This window comes from Phoca vitulina, unplaced genomic scaffold (assembly GCF_004348235.1).
Source record: "Phoca vitulina isolate PV1807 unplaced genomic scaffold, GSC_HSeal_1.0 scaffold22, whole genome shotgun sequence".
Lineage (NCBI taxonomy): Eukaryota > Metazoa > Chordata > Mammalia > Carnivora > Phocidae > Phoca > Phoca vitulina.
The window spans coordinates 18,464,695-18,483,377 of record NW_022589725.1 but is presented as its reverse complement, the minus strand read 5'-3'; the positions used below and the strand labels follow the sequence as shown (position 1 = coordinate 18,483,377).

General features: G+C 42.9%; 1 protein-coding gene across 1 annotated transcript in view; it reads left to right on the top strand.

Moving 5' to 3' along the window:
* The first annotated feature begins 9,637 nt into the window (after positions 1–9,637).
* FERMT1 (fermitin family member 1) overlaps positions 9,638–18,683 on the top strand; it is a 32,486-nt gene continuing 23,440 nt past the window's right edge. The window contains exons 1-3 of the mRNA XM_032420162.1: positions 9,638–9,687; positions 13,356–13,524; positions 15,381–15,614. Of these exons, the coding sequence (XP_032276053.1) occupies positions 13,371–13,524; positions 15,381–15,614 (388 nt within the window). The 5' untranslated portion in view covers positions 9,638–9,687; positions 13,356–13,370. The remainder of the gene's footprint in view (positions 9,688–13,355; positions 13,525–15,380; positions 15,615–18,683) is intronic.

Here is an 18,683-nt window from a genome sequence, read left to right as displayed (position 1 = left end):
TGCATCTAGCCGCGCTTCTAAGCTTTTCAGTTGCAAAGCCTCCTTCAGATGCATAGTCAAGGCAAGAGCTAAACTGCCTGAGTTCACATCCTACCTTCGCCACGTCTTAGCTGAATGATGTTGGGCCAGTTATTTAGCTTCCCTGTGCTTCCATTTCCTCATCTGTAAATGCGGATAATTATGGTTCCTTACTCACGCAGCTGCTGTGATGTTTGGTTGATTAACATATGTTAAATTCTGAGAACAGTGCCCAGCGCATGGTCGGATCCATAGAAGCACTTACTCTTACCATGACTATCATTATTTTTATTATTATTTTATCCCCAAGACAACCTCTCAGGGAAGGTATTATTTTTATCTTCATTCCCATTTTGTAGATGAGGTGACAAAATGATAGTGAGACAGATACTTTTAATGAACAACACTGCTGAGATAATGTCAACATTCTTCCTCAAACTGTAATGTGGACTCTTCTAATGCTATCTTTTGTTATTCAGCTATTTTATTGCTATACGAATACAAAACAGTGTGTGTGTGTATATATATATATGAAATCCTGTTGTTGTCAAAAATACTTTTCTATATACATCTTTCTACAGGTAGACAGAAAAAAAGACTGAAGAAATTTATATCCAAATATTAACAAGGTTATCATTTCTGAATAGAAGGCTACAGATAACCTTTGTGCGTATGTCTAGGATTTTAATTAAGAGACTTCCAAAGGCTCAATAGTTGGCAGATGTGGGGTGCCAGGGTTCTCTCACCCCCATCTGTACCTGAGAGCTGTCAGGCTCCCAGGAATCACCTCAACTGGAAATGGACTGAGGGAATCTTCTTGAATCTAGAATCTACATTTGTTAATAGCCCTTGGTGTGGCCCCCTGTCCCAGTGTTTCCCAGTGGGTCCTAAGTTGCTAGAGTGAAGGCTCCCAGTGGTGCCATAAAATTCCCTCTTACTTCCATTTGCTGTCTTCTCAGTCAAGTATTGTCAGCACTCACAGCTTGGCACTCATTTGGGAGTTCTTCCGTGTGGAAGAACTCATGTGGTCCTTTGAGGTGAAAAGGGTGAGGTTCCACGCAGGGGCTCTCCTTTCTACATCTTCTACCACCAACATGCATCTTATAATAGAGAAAAATGTGTTTTTTAAAAGCCAATATTTGTTCCATAAAAGCATTTAAACATATGTTGGAAATATACTGGAAGAAGTGGTTTGCATCCTGCCAAACTTCATAGTGTGAGAATACTTTTTCCCTAGCATTTGTTTTTGCTCTTTGGGAGTCCTTAAAATTCAATCAACTTTGAATCATCTATTCTGGATTCTTTAGTCTACACCTCCTCTCAGTTTCCTGGCTGGTTTCCCACCTCCACAATGGCTGGCACAGAACAGCTGTGAAATCTATAAAGATATTACTAAGATCTTCCCTAATTTCTTAGAAAAAAATTGTCTTTAAACATTTCGACAGGTAAAAACTCAAGTCTGACCCCTCTTTATCATTTAGTGAATATTTGTTGGTGCCTTCTATGTGACAGACCCTGAGGGTAAAGTGATGAATTAAAACATACACTCTTCCCGCCCTACGGGAACTTAGAATCTAGTGGACTTAAGTCTCACTCACCTCTAGAAGTGATCTCCTTTTGTCATCTTTCTATGCTACATGCTCTGCAAATTGTCCAAAATCAAAACTTCCCGTGCACAATGAAGAGAGAGAGGCACCAGGGGGAAAGGCATTAGGAGAAAAGAAGTTGCTTCACATTTTATCTTCCTAATTATTGGTCTAAAATCTGCCTTTGCAAGTATATTTCAAGCTCCGTGAGAACAGGGACCATATCTTTTTATTCACTGTTGTATCTCTAGCACCTAGAACAGTGCCTGGCTGCTGGGAGGCACTCAACAAGTACTAATTTATTGAATGAATGAATGAATGAATAAATGAATGAACCTGGAAATATCGCCTGGCAGATGGTAGGTGCTCATTTGTGGATAGTGAGATGGATGAGCAGGTGTGGAGTAGATGAGTGGATACGTGTATAGGGGAGTTAACGATGGATGGACAGGTAGAAGGTGGGGTAGGTTAATGAGACATGAATGAGTGGGTGACATATGCATGGTTGGGTTGGTGCTTATGTGGGTGGGTGATTTTTAAAACGGCAAAGTTTCAGTACGGTGACCAGGATACTTATGATAACGTTCAGTTTGTACAGGTTCGAATTTGCCCCAGTTGGGAAGATATCACAGAAACACCACTAGGGTTTGGAGCAGCCTATGAACAGGACGTGGCCTACACACGACGTGGATGGAACTGGAGGGTGTTATGCTGAGCGAAATAAGTCATCAGAGAAAGACATGTATCATATGACCTCACTGATAGGAGGAATTCTTAACCTCAGGAAACAAACTGAGGGTTGCTGGAGTGGTGGGGGGTGGGAGGGATGGGGTGGCTGGGTGATGGACATTGGGGAGGGTACGTGCTATGGTGAGCGCTGTGAATTGTGTAAGATTGTTGAATCACAGACCGGTACCTCTGAAACAAATAATACATTATATGTTAAAAAAAAAAAAAGATAGCAGGAAGGGGAAAATGAACAGTGGGGACATCGGAGGGAGAGATGAACCATGAGAGACGATGGACTCTGAGAAACAAACTGAGAGTTCTAGAGGGGAGGGGGGGTTGGGGGATGGGTTGGCCTGGTGATGGGTATTAAAGAGGGCACGTTCTGCATGGAGCACTGGGTGTTATACGCAAACAATGAATCATGGAACACTACATCAAAAACTAATGATGTAATGTATGGTGATTAACATAACATAATAAAAAATAATAATAATAATGATAAATAAATAAATAAAATTAAAAATTTTTTAAATTAAATTAAAAAAGGCCTTGGTCCTTATGTTTTCCAAAGTCTAATGGGGAGAGTTTACTTGGTTCAATTAACTATACCTTCATATCCTTACCATAAACTCCATTTAATTGTGTCTTTTTACCCTTTTAAGACAGAATTGGTTCATGCTGCCTACAACCAAAGTATCCTAACAGCTAAACCCAGTCCTCCAAGACAAAAGGGCTGAGTGTGGTGCGTGTGCATCACTCCCATCTCCCTTCCCTTTGGACCTTGAAGAGTGAGCTTGGCAAGAAGAGGCCAAGGGGTTCCTTTGTCAACTTAAATGAAAACAATAGGATGGGGTGCCTGGCTGGCTCAGTCAGAGGAGCATACAACTCTTAATCTCGGGGTTGTGAGTTCCAGCCCCACACTGGGTGTAGAGATTACTTAAATAAATTTAAACTCTTAAAAAAAAAAAGAAGAAAATAGAAGGACTTTCCAAGTGACTTTTTATTTAACAAGGGCACTTTTTCCCTCTGTATTTTAGTTCAAGAAGCATGGATGGTTCACCAGCTAGACTGTGTTGAATTCCTGCCTAAACTTATCACAGGGCTATTGTGACAATTAAACAGGAGATTAAAAACATGAGCTTCAAAGTGTTACACAAGAATGAAAGCCCACATCTTCAAATGAGGAGGATCAAGCAGTAAACTTTAGACTGAAAAGACCCCTTCAGTTAAAAATCAATCCCTTATCCTGCTTTATTTTCTTCTGTAATCTGATATTATGCTTTATCTGTATTTATTTATTTACCCACTGTCGGTCTTCTCCACTTGAAGACAAGTCCCGTAAAGGCAAGGGCTTGGTTTCACTCACTGCTGAACCCACAGTGCCAGAGGGAATAAATGAGGGAATGAACAAATGAATGAAAGCAACAAGCTCCAAACCAGCCTTATTGTTAGCGCTGCAGATATATTACTTCACCTGAGTTTTAATCTCCTCATCACTAAAATGGGAATGCTAAAATCTACTTTTTTAGGTAATTACAGGAATTAAGATGAAGTAAGGCTAACTATTCAAAAATGTAGTCTGGAAAGTATGGTACTGGCACAAAAACAGACACATAGATCACTAGAACAGAAGAGAAAACCCAGAAATGGACCCTCAACTCTATGGGCAACTAATCTTCGACAAAGCAGGAAAGAATAGCCAATGGAAAAAAGATAGTCTTTTCAACAAATGGTGTTGGGAAAACTGGACAGCAACACACAGAAGAATGAAACTGGACCACTTTCTTATACCATAAACAGAAATAAATTCAAAGTGGATGAAAGACCTAAATGTAAGACAGGAGTCCATCAAAATCCTAAAGGAGAACACAGGCAGCAACCTCTTTGACCTCAGCTGCAGCAACCTCTTCCTAGACACGTCGCCAGAGGCAAGGGAAACAAAAGCAGAAATGAACTCTTGGGACTTCATCAGGACCAAAACCTTCTGCACAGTGAAGGAAAAAATTAACAAAACTAAAAGGCAGCCTACGGAATGGGAGAAGATATTTGCAAATGACATATCTGATAAAAGGTTAGTATCCAAAATCTATAAAGAACTTAACAAACTCAACACCCAAATAAAAAATAATCCAGTTAAGAAATGGGCAGAAGACACGAACAGACGCTTTTCCAAAGAAGACATCCAGATGGCTAACAGACATATGAAAAGATGCTCAACATCACTCAACATCAGGGAAATGCAAATCAAAACCAGGATGAGATACCAACTCACATCTGTCAGAATGGCTAAAATTAACAACACAAGAAACAACAGGTGTTGGCGAGGATGTGGAGAAAGAGGATCCCTCTTGCACTGTTGGTGGGAATGCAAACTGGTGCAGCCACTCTGGAGAACAGTATGGAGGTTCCTCAAAAAGTTAAAAATAGAGGGGTCTGGGTGGCTCAGTTGGTTAAGCCTCTGACTCTTGGTTTCGGCTCAGGTCATGATCTCATGGGTCGTGAAATCAAGCGCCACTCAGGGCTCTGCGCTCAGCAGTGAGTCTGCTTGAAAAATTCTCTCCCTCTGCCTCTCCCCCACTCATACATGCTTGCTCGCTCTCTCAAATAAATAAATAAATCTTTTTAAAAAAAAAAAAAGTTAAAAATAGAACTACCCTATGATCCAGCAATTGTACTACTAGGTATTTACCCAAAGGATACAAAAATACAAAATCAAAGAGGTACATGCACCCCGATGTTTATAGCAGCATTACCAACAATAACCAAACTATGGAGAGAGCCCAAATGTCCATCGACAGATAAATGGATAAAGAAGAGGTGGTATATATACACATTGGAATATTACTCGGCCATCAAAAAGAACGAAATCTTGCCATTTGCAGCGACGTGGATGGAGCTAGAGGGTATTATGCTAAGTGAAATAAGTGAGTCAGAGAAAGACAAATACCATATGATTTAACCCGTATGTGGAATTTAAGAAACAAAACAGACGAACATATGGGAGGAGGAAAAAAAGAGAAAAGAGAGAGGGAAGCAAACCATAAGAGACTCTTAACAATAGAGAACAAACTGAGGGGTGATGGAGGGAGGTGGGTGGGGGATGGGCTAGATGGGGGATGGGTATTAAGGAGGGCACTTGTTGTGATGAGCACTGGGTGTTATACGTAAGTGATGAATCACTGAATTCTATTCCTGAAACCAATATTGCACTGAATGTTAACTAACTAGAATATCAAATAATCAATATCATAATAGTAAGAAATACCAGGTTACTTACAAAGTCCAGGTCGTAGGCCTGTGTCCCAGCTGCAGGGGAGGCTGGGAATTGGAGTTCTGATTTCTAGATGGGGATACTAACGAAAGGATTTCTACAAACATAAAGAGGACTTTCCAAGGATGGTAGGTAGTCATGATACCCACTATAATCACAAGATATTTTAAAGTGAGAAAAACAAAAACACAGAACAATATGTATAGGATACAATCACTTGTATAAAAAGCAAAAATAGTCTACATGCATAGACTATCTCTGGAAGGTTCTAGAGGAAATAGGTAACCATTTTCTCTGGGGAAGGGAACTTTATTATCAAAGAGGAGGAAGACTTGATTATCAATGTATACTCTTTTGTACGCTTTGATTGAGATGGATGTAAAGGAAGGAAGGAGAAAGAAAGAAGGGGGAGGAAGAGAGGGAATGAAGGAGGGAGTGACCACCTTCCTTGCTGCTCTCATCCTTGATGGTGAGCTGAGTGTGGCCTCCCGCAAGGCCTGCTGACTTTTCTTTCTCCATCTAGTGCCTATAGATACATCAGGACACACCCTCTCCACCCTCGCGAGGAGAAAATTATAGAACTTGCCTGGGCATAGAAAGCGCTCATTATCCATCCAGCTGGAAAGGAGGGTGTAGCTTTAATAGGCACATTCAGCTTCTTTGCGCTGAACGGAACACGTTCGCCGCAAACATGAACACAGCTCCTGAGTCCCAAGGACTGGGTGAAAATTAAAAAATACATTTTAGGTATCCGTTGTCATTTCTTAGTTGCTAGACATTCAGCATGTTGATAATACTTAATGAAGAAGATTACACTGAACAACAACTTGTCTGGTCAAATAAAACCATCAATTCAGAAAAAAAAAAAACCCACCCCTTTCTCCTCCCAGCAGCTTTTTCTCATTTTCTCTCAATTAATTATATGGAATTTTTTTTTAGCTCTGAGGGCTCACCTAGTGGAGGTGGAAAGGTGCTAGAGGAAGGAAGTTGCTAGTATTTAACAAGACAACTAGGACCTTCAAAGGTCCTCTACTTGTTTACTTACTTCCCCTTTCCATTCAGTGAATAAGAACGTGGTCATAGCTCTCACCCAGTCCAATCCACTCATATCCCATACGATACTGCAGGCGTGACTAACTTACAACGGGAGGACACTAATCTTCACGTCAGTGTTTCAGCATATGGGTGTCTGATAACAGTTATTGTTTCAATATTTATTTGTACCATGAACACATAACATTTTGAGGTCAGGAGATATAGCTCCTCTTTATCGCTCACCTTCTGCCAACTGAAGCTAACTATAACTATTTGTTAACTTAAAAACATCTTAAAACAGGGTGCCTCAGTCGGTTAAGCGTCTGCCTTAGGCTCAGGTCATGATCCTAGAGTCCTGGGACTGAGCCCCGCGTCAGCTCCCTCTGCCCCTACCCCTGCTTGTGCTCTCTCTCACTTGCTCGCTCACTCTCTCTCTCTCAAATAAATAAAATCTTAAAAAAAAATCTTAAAAGTTTTCTAGAGACTTCAGGTTATTATAGGCAACTATCACACTCTTACCCAATGCTTCAAAATCCATCTCAAAAATCATCTCCTTTCCGAAATCTTTTCTCACACTCTCCCAACTCTGCAAAGTTGGCTGAAATAGATAGCCCTCTTCTGTATTCCCTGGCATCATAACTATGATCTGAAGATAAAGTCTCTGTGCCTAGATAATCTTGAGTATTTTCAGCACATATCACAGTGTCTAGCCCACAGTAATACAATGGCTGAATGAATTAACAAACTAATTCATTACTTAACATGTGTAAATTAATTAAATAGCTGATTCAAAGTTGATTTTGCTTGTTTATACATATAAACATATGAAATTTTAAAGTCCAGAATGCACTTTTTAATTCATTTCTAACCCAGGACCTTAAGGGATGTGTTAGACCTGTGTCACAAGAATGGTAATAACCAGGGGTTCCTGGGTGGCTCAGCTTGTTAAGCATCAGACTCTTGCTTTTCACTTGGGTCATGGTCTGGGGTTTGTGGGATCCCTGCTGAGCATGGAGTCTTGCTTGGGATTCTCTCTCCCTCTGCTCCTCCTGCTGCCCACTCTTGCACTCTCTCACACACACACACAAAAGAATCTCTCTCTCTCACACACACACACACACACACACACACAAAAAAAAAAGAATGGTAATAACAAAAAAAAAAAAAAAAAAAAAAAAAAAGCTTAGGACACACAATATAGATGAAACTCAAAAACATAATGTTTAACAAAAGAAACCAGACAGTAAATATTTTGTTTTAATTATAAAATCCCACATTTGCTGACAATTATTCAACTGATTTTTTACTTTTTAAATTCTTTTAAAGATTTTATTTGAGAGAGAGATCGAGAGAGAGAGAGAGCGCGCGCACAAGCAGGGGGGAGGGGTAGAGGGAGAAGCAGACTCCCCGCTGGGCAGAGAGCCCTATGGGGGACTACGTCGCAGACCCTGGGATCATGACCTGCCCAGAAGGCAGATGCTTAACCCACTGAGCCACGCAGGCACCCCTCAACTGATCTTTTTAAAGATTTTATTTTTTTTTAAGTAATCTCTACACCCAGTGGGGGCTTGAACTTACAGCCCTGAAATCAAAGTCAACCGACCTTTTTAAAATTAAAGGTAAAGGGGCGCCTGGGTGGCTCAGTCGTTAAGCGTCTGCCTTCGGCTCACGTCATGGTCCCAGGGTCCTGGGATCGAGCCCCGCAGCGGGCTCCCTGCTCGGTGGGAAGCCTGCTTCTCCCTCTCCCACTCCCCCTGCTTGTGTTCCCTCTCTTGCTGTGTCTCTGTCAAATAAATAAATAAAATCTTTTAAAAAAATTAAATGTAAAATACTTTCAAAACCATTATAACGGCTGAATATGGTAATGTGCAAGCAAAAACAAGGATTCCACTTCTAAATTTGATAGCATTTTAAGTTATCATGAGCCTTATGTACTCGGTGTAAATCGCTAAAGTTTATATTATACTGCATGAAACCCTGGAATGGTGGTGGACATTCCATCTCTACCCATTTCACAGATGAGGAAACTATCATTGCCTTGACTGTCTCATTAAACCACTGCATCCTTAGAGCTCAGCCCCATGTCTGGCACGTAATAAACATTCAACAGATGTGTGTAATATGAACCAAGGAGGCTTGGACAGGTTGTGTACATTGCCCAAAGTCACCCACCCAGCCTACTTTGGGAGTAAATCCGACAGGAAGGTGACCGGCGAGACCAGGTGGTGAATCGGAGGTGAGCCACCCAATTCCGGCCTGGGGCGTGGCCTTGAGTTGCCCCGGGGTCTTGCATTGTGCGTATTTTGGGCGCCTCGCCCTTGTCGGCGGTTTACATCACCCTCTTACTCAGAGATGACCCGCTCTCGTTTCTTCCACCTGGCGATCGCAGGCCCCCCAGGCTCTTTAAAGGGGAGAAGGGAGTCTCCGGACCTGGACGGACCCCGGGGTGTGAGTGATGGATATACCTGGAGGGCAGGGCACGTAGCCGTACTTCAGCCACCTGGGCTAGTCCCCGAAGGGCCTCGGGGAACCGGGGAAACTGGAGGCGGCCTGCGAGGGGCCGGTTGAGAGTTCGCTCGGGGGGTGCAGGCGGCGTGCGTCCGCCCGGGTTCTCCCCGCCCTCCCGCCGCGCCGCAGCCCTTCGGCCACCCTCAGCCCTCCCAACTCTGCCGAGCGCTTCCCCTCTCCCGGAGCGAGACCCAGCAGGCCCGGGGCTGGGCGTGCCCTCACCTGCCCCGCCGCGCGCCGGCCTCGGCCGGGCCTCCGGGGGCCGCGCAGGGCGGAGACCGTGCACCCCGCGTCCTGCTAGGGGCGGGCGCCGCGCCTCGCCGGGAGGTCCGGGGCGGCTTCCCCGCAGCGGCCGCGCGCAGCCCAGCCGGCCCAGCCGAGCCGAGCGGCCGCCGCGAGCGCGGGCCCCGGCACCCCGCTTCGTCCGCTTCGCCCGCTTCGAGCGCCCGCCCGGCCTGGGGCGCCTCCGGCGGGACTCAGGGGCGCAGGCGTCCACGTGCGCGTCCGTGAGGCTGCACGCCACCCGCGCCGGGAAAGCAGGTGGGTGCCGGGGGCTAAGGCTAGGGGCGGGGTGGGGGGGGAGGCTGTGACGGGCACCGCCCAGGCTGGAGACCCCTGCCCCTTCCTTTCTTCAGCGCTTGCACGTAAATAGCTGCTGAATTAAAAATAACGTCCCCGGCGTGTGGCCACTTTCTCCGGCCTTGCCTATCTGGCCTTGCAAAATAAACTCTCCTTGTAGCCGCGGGGGCTGCCCTATGGGTCAGGGGCACCCACCTCACTCCCCCTGGCCCCAGGACCCTGCAGGACTGGCAACCGACAGGCGGAGTGGCCTTTGGACAGGCACACTCTCTGATCTTCCAGGGGAAGCATCAGGGGCTATTTCCCTCATCTTTCTGTCTGGCTGGCTGCCTGTCTGTCCTTTGTTGCATTTTCTGTAGTCAAGGAGGACAGGAGGAGGTGGACAGCTGGTCTTCCCCCAGGGAAGGCAGGTCAGCCTGCGCGCTTTGCTTTCTGTTCTCGTCTCCTTCGATGTGCTTTCCCGGTTGGTGTTTGCTGCTCCCCTTAACAAGTAGCAGCTTGCTGCGAATGAGAAGTTCATTCAAAAATGGAAGGTGCAGAAAGATAGGAGAGGAATGCGGGGAAACCGGATTGTCCAATTTTAGCCTGAATTTCGCTGTAAGGGAGTCACCATATGTTGCCTACATGCGAAGTGGGTTTTCTTTGTTTTTTTGGTTTTTGAGAAGTGTTTTGATTGCCCAAGTTAGGAAAAGACCAATGTGTGATACTCATGAAACAAGCAGTAAGGAGTCACTTTAAAGTACAAACTTTTTTTTAGTGTTCAGTTAGCCACTGTAGAGTTCATTAGTTTTTGATGTAGTGTTCAATGATTCTTTAGTTACCTGTAACACCCAGTGCTCATCACAAGACGTGCCCTCCTTAATACCCATCACCCTGTTACCCCTCCCTCCAACCTCCTCCCTTCTGAGACCCTCAGTTCGTTTCCGGGGTCTCTCATGGTTCGTCTCCCTCTCTGATTTCTCCCCCTTCAGATTTTCCTCCCTTCCTCTGTAGTCCTCCATGCTATTGCTTATGTTCCACATATGAGTAAAGTACAAACTTTTAAAATAACTATACCTCGAACCATAGCAGTTTAGAAATTGTGAGGGTCTTAAAGTCAAATAGTTCAATGCCATGTTATGGTGTTATCTTTATTGCTTCCTCACTGGGAAAGATGTTAGTTGAAATGCTTAGTGAAGCCTCCTGAGAGTTTAGCTAATGTGGTTTTAAGAGTTTTATTTCATGTTGGTGTTGCAACTTTATGAAGGACGTGTCCCGGTGTAGTGGTTAAGAGTTTGGGGTTAGAAAGACCTGGATTTCTGTCTGGGCTCCACCATCTAACTTGCTGTGTGGCTTCCAACGAGTTGCATAACCTCTCTGAGCCTGAGTTTCCTCATTTCTAATGGGACTGCTGAGCAGTGAAGGAGATAACACAAAATAGTGGTTCACACAGATTATATATCCGGGTAAGTACATAACAAATGATATTTGAGCCTGATGATGACAGTGAAGCAAGTGGTTAGGCCGAATATAGTCATTACATGGCCTTCACTGCCCAAGCAGGAGGTCTCCACGTGTGGCTCTGTGCATGGGGAGGTACAAGCATTATATCCCTTCTGGTCATACAAACACAAGGAGCTACTTCTGAACTCCTGAATTTGATTTAAACAAATAAAATCTGCCCTGAGCCCGTTCAGATTTACAGTGTATCTTTGTGTATTTTGAGATTCTCTTATGCTTTCAAATGTGAATAGTTTCAAATGCACACAACACTGGTATGCCACTGGTGGGGTAATTATTATTATTATTTTTTAAGATTTTATTTATTTATTTGACAGAGAGAGACACGGCGAGAGCGGGAACACAAACAGGGGGAGTGGGAGAGAGAGAAGCAGGCTTCCTGCTGAGCAGGGAGCCTGATGCGGGGCTGGATCCCAGGACGCTGGGACCATGACCTGAGCCGAAGGCAGACGCTTAACGCTTAATGCTTAACGACTGAGCCACCCAGGTGCCCCTGGGGTAATTATTATTAAAAATAATGTCCCTCAGGTGTCACCACAGTCCCTGGCTTCATATTAATTTGGGTAGATTGAAGGGTGGAATGGAGTCCTGAAGCTAATTTTTCACGTGGCTGGCTGTTTGGACTCAAAAGTGTGAGCCACAGACCTGTTAACCTGAAGCTTGTTATAAATGCAGGGTCTCCACCTGCACCCCACACCTGCTGAACAGAATCTGAGGTGAATAAGATCCCCAGGGGATTCATGCACTTGCCCTTGGAAAAGCCCCTCAGGAGTTTGAGTGCACTGATGTTTCTCAAAAATAGGCCTTATGAAAACATGGACATCTTATAAGCTGTCTTTACATAGTGAAGTGAAAAAGATGTATTAATGTTTAAATGACTGATTTTTCTTTTCAGTATTAAAATAGTCAGAAATGGTAAGATCATTTGTTTTCTTTTTAGAAGTAAGACAGAGCCCTTATTTTAATTCTGCCAATTTCAGGTTCCAGTGTTCCTATTACCCCTGAAACATTCCAGTTTTGATACTGCATAGCTTATTTTATTCTTGTTCCTCCAATAAGAGGAAAACTCTGATTTTGAAGTTCTCACCCCATCTGTATTTTGAAGAGTGGGCTTGGTATGTCTGTCACTCCTGTTTTAAATCTTTTGCCAGAGGTATGTCCAAAAACTTAATTGATGCACTTAACTTATCAACTTTGATATGACATAAAATGGTAGCTCAAATAAGTCAAATACATGACAATAATTATTAATGACCTATATCTTCATATGCATTTAAGGTACAACTACATAGTGTATGACTGAAATAGAAACTATTTTGCTGTACTTCCATTTTTTGAATTGTCATACCAGAAGATGTCATCAATATGTATGGGAGAATATAATAATATAGAAAAATAGAGGAAGATTTTTACGGCATCCTTTTCTAAAATAAACTTTAGCTAAAGGCATAATTTGCATATAACAAAGGCATCAAACTGTACATTTAAAATCCGTGCATTTTTGTGGTGAGCACAGCATAACATATAGAGTTGTTGAATCATTATATTGTTCACCTGAAACTAATATACTCAAAAAAGAATCTGTGCAGAAGTGCCTGGGTGGCTCATATGGTTGAACATCTGACTCTTGATCTCAGCTCAAGTCTTGACCTCAGGGTCGTGAGTTCAAGCCCCATGTTTGGCTCCATGCTGGGCATGGAACCTACTTAAAAAAAAAAAAAATCTATGCATTTTGTTATATGCAAATTACACTTCAATGAAGTTGATTTTTTTTTTTAAAGATATCAAGGATTCCCATGATTTGTTGCCTATTGCCACAATAGTTCAGAGAAAGTCAAGAGAAGTCAACAGAGACAGAAAGTGAAGATTGATGCATTGGGCAGGCACGGAAAATAAATAGGCAAGTGCCTATGGAAAGATAAAGTTACATACATTTGGAAGGCTTGAGACCATTTTTATAGGACTTTTTGTCTTTAAAGATAAGATGTTGAATTTAATATGGAACACTGGGAACCCTGCAGAGTTCCTGAAGAGGCTAAAATGAGAAAAAGTTTTGCCCTGCAGGGTCTCCTGGCAAGCTCCAGCTACCTTCTCATATTCTGATCTGTGTCTGCCTTTTTATGCGGCAGACACCTGCGTTTGCCATGATGCTCTCATCCAGCGACTTTGCATCTGCTTCTTGGGAGCTCGTCGTCAGAGTTGACCATCCAAACGAGGAGGAGCAGAAAGATGTCACACTGAGAGTGTCCGGAGACCTGCATGTTGGGGGGTTGATGCTCAAGTTAGTAGAACAGATCAGTAAGTTACTGTTTCTTTATGGTTTCCCTATATTTGAAACCCTCTCTATTGCACTAACAGTAAATGGCTGATCTAGGTTGTCTGATCATCTAAGTTTTTCTGCTTTTTTATCTTGTAATGGCTCAGAGAACAAGCCCCCTCCCACAGGAAGAAGAGAAATAGAGAATCTTACAAAAGCCATAAACTGAACCCCCCAACCACTCTTGTAAAAACTGGAGTCTCTGGTGGCAAACTAAAGCTCCTCAGTAGGTATGAAACCATGTTTCCACAGGCTCATCCCACTGGCGGCATCTGAAGTGACTTTATGTGACATGGCATTAGATTACTGTGTCAATTCTCTTTGTTAATATGTTTGATTGCTCAGTGATGAAGTCCGCTCAGTGCTAATGTATCTTCTAACACATATCCACCATTTGCTACTCTTCCTGTTCAAACAAAGAAAGAGAAGTCTTAAGGGTCAGTCTTCACATCAGGAATCAACATGATCGACCTAAAACTTAATAGTGTTCTGTTTTCTCTTATTTCTTTTTACCTTCTACCCAAAGTTGTCCAGATGTTGGCTTTTCACTTACACTAATGAGATAGAGATTTTTTTTAAGTAAGTCTTCATTAAAGTATAATTCTGACTTCTAACACCATAGGAATAATTTTACTTGTTTTTAAACTGCATATAGGTGTACTCATGTGAGGATTTACCCATGTTGTTTTGTTTTGTTTTGTTTTTTAAGATTTTTTTTATTTGAGAGAGAGAGAGTGAGAGAGAGAGCATGAGGGGAGAGAGGGTCAGAAGGAGAAGCAGACTCCCCGCTGAGCAGGGAGCCCGATGTGGGACTCGATCCCAGGACCCTGGGATCATGACCTGAGCCGAAGGCAGTCGCCTAACCAACTGAGCCACCCAGGCGCCCAAGATTTACCCATATTGTTGCATACAGTTTTGGTTCATTTACTCTCATTGCTGTGTGATATTCCATCGTATGATTATGCCACGGTTTATCCATTTACCTAGTGATGGGCATTTGGGTTGTTCCCATTTGCAGGCCCTTACAGATAGGGCTGCTATAATACATGTCTTTGGTGAGTAGATTTCTGTTGGGGTACAGCTCAGAGAGGAAATGCTGCATAATAGGACTTTCTAAAATAGTTACAGCATTTATATTTCTACTAACAGCATTGAAAGAAAGGTTTTCTAACATAAAGTGAGAGAACAAGAGAGAAACATTTTTTAAAAAAACAGACAAAAGATTGAATATTGGTTCCAGCATTGACAAAGGAAAAAGATTCAACTTTGCTCTCAGCATTGAAGGAGGGGAAAGAGTTCACGTTGACACTGACATTGAGAGAAAATATTCAGCTGATCTCAGGTAGACATTTTGGAAACTGGGTATCTGGTGGTGCTGATAAGAGAGCTGGTCATTATGCAGGGGGGGAATGTCGACTTTATAGTCCTTCTGTGCAGACTTTGGGAGTTATTGATATTCCTTTGTGATGCAATGGTGTAAGGATTCATTTCTTATAGGGAAATAATCTTGATTAAAGTCAAATGCTCCTGGCTTTCCCAGAAAGGACCATGCCCCTAAGGGATTCTAGGGAAAAGAACTCCAGCTATTTTATCAAGAACAAAATGTGTATGTTTCTGTTCCTTTCACCGTGTTAAAATATAATCATGATAAGGTTCAGTCTCTGTTTTCTACCTGCCCCACCTTAGAGACTTTGACGAGAGTCCCAGGCTTGTGGAGCCTTGGGTTGTAAAAGGAGATGGGGAGCTGAAGACCATGGGTATATTTCAGCTCTCGCACGCAATGGAATGGACTCGAGTTCTCTCTCATTTCACTTCATCGTATTTTCCATTTTTGCAGACATATCCCAAGACTGGTCAGACTTTGCCCTCTGGTGGGAACAGAAACATTGCTGGCTTCTGAAAACACACTGGACTCTGGACAAATGTGGGGTCCAGGCAGATGCAAAGCTTCTCTTCACCCCACAGCACAAAATGCTTCGCCTCCGCCTGCCAAATGTGAAGACAGTGAGGTTGCGAGTCAGCTTCTCAGCTGTGGTTTTTAAAGCTGTCAGTGATATCTGCAAAATCCTGAGTGAGTACCCTGGAGGGGCCCCACGCCCTTTGGACTGTTGGGCAAGGAGGACAGGAAAATTATGTGTGCTTTCTGCCTACACTTCCCTTATTAGGAACCATACTTTTCAAGCTTTTTCTGGGGACTTTAGCCATGTAAGTAGAGTTAAACCAAATGAAACATTATTGGAATAAATCAGGTTCATTTCCACAAAGCTTAACACTATTTCAAAAGAGATCTGTAAACAGAAGAAACAAACCCATTAAGATTTCCCCCCAAAAAAAATTCATTCCCCTAAGCCATACTAATATCATCATTATATTTAAGGCAAACAAGGAAGTTCCATTCCATCATCATCACCATAGAGCTGAAATATCTTTATTGTTTTTGAGATAATGGTGTTTTTTAGTGTCTTAATTGCTTTATTAACACTTCACTACAGTAAATATTCTAGCCACGAAAATTATTTGTGGAATTTATTTTAAGCAGGAAGGTACACTTAATTATGGATTGAAAACTAATTCTTACGGTTTTAACAGTCATTAGGAACAACACTGCCCAAACCATGTATTTGGGGAACTTCTATAATGGAAGTGAACCCTGTGTCATGAAGATTTTCTTGTTTTATACTTTTTGAAAGTGTGTAGGTACATTCTTTGGTTCCAAGGCTAAGATTTAGCATTTACAATATCTGAGTGAGTAATCTCTCTTCCCCATTAAACTATAAACCGTTCATTCATTCCTTCAACAAATATATACTGATTAGGCAGGCATTGTGGCGAGTGCTAGGGATTGGTTAGCAATAAAAATAGTCCAAACCCCCTTCCCTTCTTGAGCTGACATTCTAGGATACAGAGACAGAAAAGAAAGAATGAATGTAAAAGTAATTTAAAAATAAGATATTAAAAGGAGATATGTGGTAGAGAGAAAAAGAAAAACTCTAACAGTATATGCAGGATTGGGAGTTCCAATGTTGGTCAGTGGGGACTACTATGGTATTAAATAGGGTGAAGACAGAAACCATTACTTGAGCATGCCCAGGTTCCTAACACCTAGCACAACACCTGGCACATGTTCGCTGCTCATCAACTGTTAAGTGAACAAGTGAATGGAACCTTCCATTACAGAGCTCACCAGCAGTGCCCCTGGTGCATGACGGGCAAATGGCAAGTAGCAGGGCATGTTGTTTCCAGCAATATTCCAATGACGATTGGAAAACAAAGGAAATGATGAAATAAAACCCAGTCCACAGTAGACTGGAAACACACATTGTGGCCGGGACCAAAAACTTGAGGCTGCAAAATATATAGAAGCAGTCAGACGTTCTTCTCTTTTCCAGATTATATCTTCATAGTAGTTCTAAAGGGCTCAATCTGGCATTTCTTTTTTTTTTTTTTTTTTTAAAGATTTTATTTATTTATTCATGAGAGACAGAGAGAGAGAGAGAGAGGCAGAGGGAGAAGCAGGCTCCCAAGGAGGAGAGAGCCCGATGTGGGACTCGATCCCAGGACCCTGGGATCATGACCGAGCCGAAGGCAGACGCTTAACCATCTGAGCCACCCAGGCGCCCCAATCTGGCATTTCTAATCATTGTCTTTTATATCTGTTCAAGTGAAGCTAAATCAAATTTAGCAATATGATGGGTTTTCTCACAAAGACAAGACACAAATCTTGGGCTTGGAGATGCAGGTTTGGTTTGGTTGTTTTGTTTCTAATGCTCCTGCTGGAAATTCTGATTCATCTCCTGGTCTCATGTATAAATTATGCATTTGGAATGGGCACAGGTGTGTGCTGCCACCTGACAATCAAGCATCCTTGGTTACAGGGGAAGAGGATGGAGCTGAACTGCTAGCCTCAGCCTTGGCACTAAGCAGTGTTTGAACTGAAAAATGGCCGGACCTCTGGCATCAGTGCATTTGCCTCCAGGAAAACTGCTTTCAGACTCTAAACATCCACATTCCTTAGCTTTTACTTGGAATCACATAGCAGCTCAGTGTGGTTAATGGTTATCAGGAGTTCTGATTAGCAGTGGTGGTTATAAATATATTTGACTAATAGAGAAAACTGGGAATCATCTTGGTTTCATTGCTCCAGAAGCAGACTCTGAGATAAGAATTCAAGGACAAACAGTTATTTGGGGGGGGGGGGGTGATTCCAGAAAACACTGGTTGGGGGGTGAGGAAGTAAGACTGGAAAGAGAAGGCCACCCATAAGAGAGTGTCACCAATCCAGTCGCATTTGGGGCATTTGGGGGCTTCTGAGAGATGATGTCAACATGCCTCAGAACTAGCCCACCCAAGGGGTGAGGGAGCAGGAGTGTTAATATGCCACTCTCGTCAGTCATTGAGGGCTGCTTTTGGGGAGTGTTAATTCTCTGAACTTATGTGGCCTTTTGCATCAGCATTTGGGCAGTGCAGACTGTGGCATCCAGAGCAAGCCCTCAGGCAGAGAGATGCTTGTCCTAGCTGCCACGGGAAGTCGCCTCAGAGTGCACGGAAGTGGTGAGGGCCACGAAGAGATGCGCGGGGCACCAATGCTGTCTGCCGTAGGGATGAAATTAGCGACTGGGCACAGTGTAAGAGAAAGGCTTTCAGGATCTATGTTCTATAAAGAAAAAGGTGGGATTCTTGGTTGTTATTTTAGAAAAAAAACCTGAAAAAAGAGGAAAAAGAGGGAGGGAAAAATGGGTAGTAAATAGATAACGCAAGAACAGCTAAATGTTGGTAGTGGTTGAAGCTGGCTGATAAAAATATGAGGGCGCCATTATACTATTCCCTTTGCTTTGGATATCTTTGAAATATTTTCATAATAAATTAAAAAACAACTAGTAATTTTATTAGACTAAATCTCCCTCCACTCTTTGGCTCACACCCCCCCCCACACACACACACACATGCACCCATTTTAGGAGTCTCTGGTCCCCTTCTGTTTCTTCCAAAGGGATATAATTTAGTTCCATCTACTTCTCAGGAATTTCCTGAGAAATGATTTCAGATGCCCAGCATGACTCTGGGTCTTAGAAGGAATTTTCTTTTTACTTTTTTTTTTTTTTTTAAGTTTTATTTCTTTTTAGTAATCTCTGTGGCCAAC